This window comes from Etheostoma spectabile, chromosome 18 (assembly GCF_008692095.1).
Source record: "Etheostoma spectabile isolate EspeVRDwgs_2016 chromosome 18, UIUC_Espe_1.0, whole genome shotgun sequence".
Taxonomy (NCBI): Eukaryota; Metazoa; Chordata; class Actinopteri; order Perciformes; family Percidae; genus Etheostoma; species Etheostoma spectabile.
In genome coordinates, this window is record NC_045750.1 from 15,305,698 (window position 1) to 15,312,817 (window position 7,120).

General features: G+C 39.3%; 2 protein-coding genes across 14 annotated transcripts in view; both read right to left on the reverse strand.

Moving 5' to 3' along the window:
- Nucleotides 1-1,452: 1,452 nt before the first annotated feature.
- Nucleotides 1,453-7,120, reverse strand: part of rnf217 (ring finger protein 217) — a 33,066-nt gene continuing 27,398 nt past the window's right edge. The window contains exon 8 of the mRNA XM_032543877.1: nucleotides 1,453-1,816. Within this exon, the coding sequence (XP_032399768.1) occupies nucleotides 1,794-1,816 (23 nt within the window). The 3' untranslated portion in view covers nucleotides 1,453-1,793. The remainder of the gene's footprint in view (nucleotides 1,817-7,120) is intronic.
- tpd52l1 (tpd52 like 1) overlaps nucleotides 1,453-7,120 on the reverse strand; it is a 16,666-nt gene continuing 10,998 nt past the window's right edge. For 6 of the 13 annotated variants that reach the window (XM_032543889.1, XM_032543881.1, XM_032543878.1 and 3 more), the window contains 5 exons: nucleotides 6,743-6,760; nucleotides 5,304-5,318; nucleotides 4,822-4,860; nucleotides 4,332-4,392; nucleotides 1,453-2,292 (listed from right to left, as the gene is read on the reverse strand). In XM_032543889.1, coding sequence (XP_032399780.1) covers nucleotides 2,170-2,292; nucleotides 4,332-4,392; nucleotides 4,822-4,860; nucleotides 5,304-5,318; nucleotides 6,743-6,760 — 256 coding nt within the window. In that variant the 3' untranslated portion in view covers nucleotides 1,453-2,169. The other 7 variants (XM_032543891.1, XM_032543884.1, XM_032543879.1 and 4 more) reach the window with 6 other exon arrangements.

Here is a 7,120-nt window from a genome sequence, read left to right on the forward strand (position 1 = left end):
CCCCCAAGTATTTTTTCACCCTTTTGTTGATGGACAGTGTTAAGACCGTGTTGTGAAACTGAACACTACAGTAGGCTATATGTTAATGTTTTCAGTTAAAAAAACATTTGCACAAAGCAAGCCAATCCACTGTTCCATGTTAAGAGAATTAAAATGAGAGAATGGATTAAAATGTGCGATTAATTATGAGTTAACTATGACAATGTGATTAAATATTTTAATTGTTTGACAGCACTAATTAAAATACATCTCATGGACAGACTGCATAAAACATAAAATGATCCGGGGAGTCTTCTAAAACCCCAGTAAAGAACATTAAATCTTATACACATGAAATATAATATGAGAGACAATACATTATATATTGAAAACAGATGTTTGACAAACAGTCACTTTGATGGCAAAGTTATGCAGTGGCCATAGAGGCCGTACTTGAAAAGATTAAAAGAAATAAAGGGATTTTTACACAAAATTTAAACAAGATTTGTTTAATGTTTTGTGGCACCAACCTTTTCATAACATAAGCAGTAAAACGTGTTGTCTTTCAGCAATAAACAAGTTAGTTCTGCACCAGGAGAGTTAAAAAAAAAAAAGAAGAAAGAAATCACATGCCTGTTTGCAAAGCAAGCAGCAGTATGAGGATGAATTAATGTTATACTGTGCATTCAGCTTTGACATTATCTTGAGCATTTTAGTGTAACATTCCATTAAACCTGTGCAGATCCAGCACTTATGTGAGGTACGGCAGTTCACACAAGGTTAAAAACATCGGAACTTTCAAAAGTAAATATGCCCAGTTTAAAATGCAGGAAGATGTTTGCACACAACGGTGCACACACTTGTTTTATTTTATCCAGCATTAGACATAATTGTCCAAAGTGATATATCCCATTTTGCGCACATGGCAAATACAGTGTTTCATTTCTTCTAGTGGGACTGCACAGACGTAAAATATTAATGCCAGAAATGTAATCCAGCATTCAAATAGGGTCCGACCCTGTCAGCAGCACCAAATGTGTTCAACAGTCAGCTGGGTTTTTAAAAAAAAAGTAGAATGAGTGGCTGCTCACAAAAGATCGTTTTAGGTGCCATTACAAAATCTTAAGATCTTCTGTCTTAGTGTAAAACCATTTATACAAGTTTACAAATAATCTTTCCCCCAGGACACATCAACATGGGCTGTGTGTAAAGTTTCTTTAAATGTTTTAGTCAAATGTACAAGGTAGTTGAAAACGTAGCATGACGTGTATTTTTTTATACCAAAACACCTATTTCTAATAATACCCTAAAAATGTAGTTTTTGGTATGAACGTTCTAGTGATGCAGAGTTATGATACTGTACCAACATGGCTGTATTCCACTTATGTCGAATTTACACAACAATCTTTTCTAGGCATCAATAACCCTCTTATTTTGTGTCTGAGGAATTTCAGCTGTGAATTGACAGTTTTTCACTCGTGTTGAGAGGGTGACTACACGAGCCAAACCATGAGCCGCCCAACTTAAGTGACAGCAGAAATACAGGGTTTTTGCTTTTGTCTGGAATCTGTACTTTTTATCTGTGCTTAGTTTTTTTAACTAAGGCTTAGCTGCGTCTCCGCTTCAACCCCATGGGATCAACATCTGTGGTTCCACATGGTGTGGAGGTCACCTGAGGCAGGTGACATTTGTTGACTCATTGGTTAAATCCATGACACTGAAAAAGTCCTTCAAAAAGATCAACAAGCTCTGATCTCTTGCTAACATTCATAAAATGATCTAGGTTGTCGACAGATTCTTCCTTTAAACCTAGTTTAATAATAATAATAATAATAATCTGAAGGGTTTATCAGCCCTCTACCAGGTAGGTGTGCTTTTGACGTCAGCTGTCTTGATCTTTCAAAATAAAAAAAGTAGACAACTGCCGCTTTAGAATATTTTGAGTAAATTTGGGCCAAACAAGAAATAATATAATTTTTTTTATTAAGTCTAGGCATTTAGGGTTTGCAGGAAATTCCATGCAAGTGTTAGGAGATTTAATCGCAAACATGATTTGCAAAAGCATCTTAACACGTGATCAAATAAAAGTATTCTGTAACATTTCAGTCAGAGCATTGAGAAGTCATGTGACTAAGTGCTGCAACACAGCCGTTCCTGGTTTAAGTCCCGCCTCACCGTGTGGACGCAGCCCTAACACGGCTTCTCAGAGCTGTCCGTCAAGTTGTTAGAGGGCGTGTCCTGAGAGCTGGCATTTGCTGCGGAGGAGAGGACTTCCTCAAAGCTGCCTGCGGTCCCTGTACCGCCAACCTTTGTCTATGGAAAATGCAGAAAAATTGTATCAACATAAGATGTGCTGTCATCACTGAATAGTTCCTTTCTCCCTCTTCACATGGCCACAGCACACAGAAGAGGCTCAGGGTGGCAGACTTTTACCAAGACGTCCACTCTGACACATTGCCAGTGAGCACATGAGAGGATGAAGAGTGATGTTTCATTTTAATCTGAAATGTAAACGTTTCAGGTAACTTGTTTAAACATTGTCCTCCATCTGTGAACTTAGCCAGTGTTTTTGAGAGGTTTTTTTTGTATGAACTGTAGAGGACCATGTTATCCTTGCAATGGCATTCAAACTGAAATTCGCCAAACAAGACAGAAGTCTGCAGCAATTTAAAATAAATCAGATGGGGGGGGGTCTTTTCAGTGGCTAATGCAAAGAGATGGAAGCCTGCCACTGCTAAGACAGGATCAGTGTGAATATAAATAACCAACTACACGAGTGTCAACTGCCAATTACACCCAGATTATAGTCTCTGCTTCTCTGACATTTTATAACATTCAGAGATGGCAACATGACCTGTTTCTCTGTGTGGCTTTCACAGCGTACGACTTTCGATCATAAAGCATGGTTGACATGACAAAAGACGTACGCCGCTCTCTATGCAAGAATTTGGATTTATAAAAAGCAAGCGTGATGGGAAAATGGGCCGTCCTCCACGGACACTGACCCTGGCGTACACACAGAAATGGGTGAAATAAAAAGCGTGGACACTGACGTCAGATGGATGAAACACGTGGAACAGGTGTGAATAAAAGACCATTGTGTAGAACAAATCAAAATATTCCCTTTATTGATGATATGAAGAATTCCCAAAGACATTCTTGCAAATAATATTCTACACAAACACCTATTTGATCCATCTGCAGTGAAAAACAGAGGGCCAGCTCCGGCGTTGCGTGGCAGAAACACGTTCTCTGTGTAGCGCAAGGCGTTTTTTGCATCAACTTTAATATCGGACCATTTCCTTTTCATTTGGGTCCCGGTCCGACCTCTGAAGCTGTGGCGTTAACTGCGTCTGCAACATGTCACTCTACAGCTGTTTTTGGTATGAGTAATGCCCACACTGTGCCCGCCTAACATAGAACTTGAGCGAAAGTCCTTTGCTTTTTTTCCCCTCTGCGAGCGTGATGTCGCATGGATGAATATTATATTTTGAGTCATTTCACTGACTATTAATGGAAAAAAAGGGGCGATTATGGGCGACTCCACATTTAGAGTCGATTGGGATTCATTAAGCGAATCCGGCATAGGACTTGCATGTGCACGGTTTCATAAATCCGAAAATCTCTGTGCGTACTCACATTCTGTGTTTCATCTGTACGCCATTTCAGACGCAAAATCGCTGCACAATTAATCAATTAGATGGCATGCAGTTGCAGTATATTAAATATGCGTGTTTCTTTGATTCTGGGTAATTTGTGGCGGTTTAGAAATATGAAATCCACGATTTCAAAATATACTTATATATGACATGTCTATTGCCTAACGATAAATTACACTATTCTGAAGCAAAATTGAGTTACAGGTGATCAATACACTGTATCAGAGACGGTTTTTGACTGAGCATTGTACGAGTAAATACCAATGAAGAAAAAAAAAAATCTATTTCCGCAATATCCATTTATGTCAACAGTGTGTACTTTCTGGTGGTATAATATAATAAACATTATTGTATAATAAACATGCATAATGGTCATAATATAATAAAAGCAGGAGTGGCAATTTCCGTAGGCTATTCTAAAATTGGTACGTGGCAATTGTTTGACCGGGCTGGGGGCCGTGAATGTGCACGTGTAGATCATGGATGTATAAAAAAAGATTTGTGTAGATTCAACCACTTCATAAACCTGTCACGTTGTACGGATGGGCAGCGAGGCGTCGGATGTCATCCATGCCGTCTTTTGTCTAAAACGAAGTCTCGATGCACGCTTCACGGAGAACTTCCGGGATTTCTCGACACGCTTCGAAGCCTCGGCACAGAACTTATCACTACTTAATCCTGCACACCGTTTACCTTGATGGTGGACACCGTAGTCTCGACTTTCTCCTCAAAAGACTTGAAGCTGGGAGAGTTTCTGTAAAGAAAAGAAAGACATTCTTCTTTTTTAACTGCACAAAACGATTTGCTGAACGATTTTCAATAACAATATTATGGGTAAAGTAACTAATGTCCTTTCCGCTAAAAATCATGTATTACAATGATCATCTATATACATTTTTACTGTAATGACATACACTTGCTTAGAGGTAGTAAAAGGCACTGACAACAGCAGTATGGGGTGTAAGCAGGTGTAATTACCACGGACAAATATCTCTGGTAATCAACTTCATTCAACGCCATATCACTATTTCTAAATAAGTGTCAATGTAAGAGACAAAGTTAAACTGTTTGCTTCTATAAAAAAAGACAATGAATTAGCATTGTAAAAAGACTATATAAGGAATAAAAGATTAGAAAAACAAACAGATTCTCCCTCACACAAAAGCAAGCACAGTTTGGTTACCTCATGGTGGGCATGCTCATAGAGTGTCTGATGGAGTAGCTTTCCCAGAGAGCGTGGTGAGAGAGGAGTTAACGATTAGCACAGGAAACACACACGCACACACTTTGAATTGCTTAAAAAAATATGAATGACTGCATGATCTAACATCAGTCTCAGCCTGTATTGGCTTAAAATGTTAGCAATTTCCCGCAACTGGGAAAGTTCATGACAACTTGTTCTCATGATTCACCGACAATTTCTTTTTGCTTATCAGAGACCAAAATCAATTAGATGTGATTCTAATCTGAGCTGAGACAAGCAACTGGCTGATTACTGCAGTCCAAAATGGCAGCAGCATGTTCTCAGCCAGGCTAGGCTGACCGTTTGGAGTCCGCCCTGTCCCAACCTGTTAGTACTATCGGCTGACCTGACTGAGATCTATTGAGTTAAGGTTTCTGAGTGAGGAGCAGCTAATGTGACATAATCAGCCGTGTAATCCTTACCCTATAGAGTTGGACCTTGGGAAGCGTGGAAGAAGATGGAAAACATTTTGAAGATACGTTAACAGGCCTTGTATACTTCAGTCAGACTCTTTCACTTTAGTAGGACATTTATGCTATTAATAAACAATGGCACTATGAAAGGGAAACTGTCATTTCTTATCTTTTAGGGGAAGTAAACTATACCCTGGACACCTGGGGAACTAGATGGTTCTAATTAATAGTTTATCTCACTTGTAAACAGATTTGCTAACTAAATAAAATGTTCTACTAAAGCTTATCATAAAACGTTCAAAAACCCAATCTTATCCACCATTGCACTTTAACCCACACACACACACACACACACACACACACACACACACACACACACACACACACACACACACACACACACACACACACACACACACACACACACACACACACACACACACACACACACACACACACACACACACACACACACACACACACACACACACACACACACACACACACAACACAACACACACACACACACACACACACACACACACACACACACACACACACACACACACAAAAGAGAAATGTGACAGAATTGACAGTGTTGGAATACAGAAAGACTGTCCAATTAGTTTTTCACTGCACAAAAAAAATTACAATTATTTACCTATTTATACAGTGTGTATGCAACTCTTGATATGCTGTATCCATTGAAAATTAGGCTTCACTTTGATAATCAATTTGAACAAGGTTAAATATTTGATATGACAAGTGACATGCAAGAACACACTCCAAAACACAGCAAAAAGAGAACACAAACATGCTTACTGTGTGGTGCACACAAACCAAAACCTATGCACACCATGAGCAAAAAACCACAGGGCCATACCTCCGAGGGAACAGTAACTCTAGACCAGCCACGCTGGAATAACCAAAAGAGAATGCATTGTTTCCTTTCTGCACTTCATATTCCAAAAACATAATAAGCTGCAGTGAAATTAATAACTCATTCGTCTTTACAGTACAGCCGCTGCAGCTACAGTCTCCACAGGAAATATGGCATTTTTAAAACCTTTTTCCTGCTATTAAGGAACAGATGTTGTCAAAGTAATGATATCAAAGTTACACATGAAGGCTTCTCCAAGTGTTACTTAAATGTATGCACACAATGTTATGTGTTTTAAATTCTGCAGTCTCTTGACTTTTCTAAGCTTTAAAATCCAAATTAGTTTGATTTATAGATTTTACACAGTAACTTTCTTGAATTAAATTCAACACGCTTTCTGCTTACATGAACCATCATAAATTGTAATTTGACATGGTTGTTCCCTGACCTTCCACAGCTTTCCTTGCACGTGCATTTATTCACACAGGCCCACATCTCTAGCTTTCTTTAGTCATTATACACACAAATGCTCTATTTATTTCACAAAGAGCAATGCAGGCGGACCCACACACTTGTGTTGTGTTGACTTTCAGTGTCTCAAACAGAGCAGCACAGAGTGACAGAGAGGAAAAGAGACAGAAGAACAGAAAGTGACTTCAAGGCGGACAGACATCAGAGCCTCTGGCCCTTCAGCTCCCACAGAAAGCAGCTTAATGTGGGCTTACATAATCGGAATTTCGCCTGAGCCGGATAGAGCAAAGAGTCAAAATTCTGCTCCCTGAGAGACGGGGGATGGATAGCACAGAACAAAAGACACTGGGACTCATGCCATGTGGACACAGAGGACAATGTGTCCAGCTGGGTGCAATTGTCAACAGATTTACGAAATTCAGTGGGTGACTTATGTCCACACTAAGGCTGCACAATTAATCAAATTTTAATCACA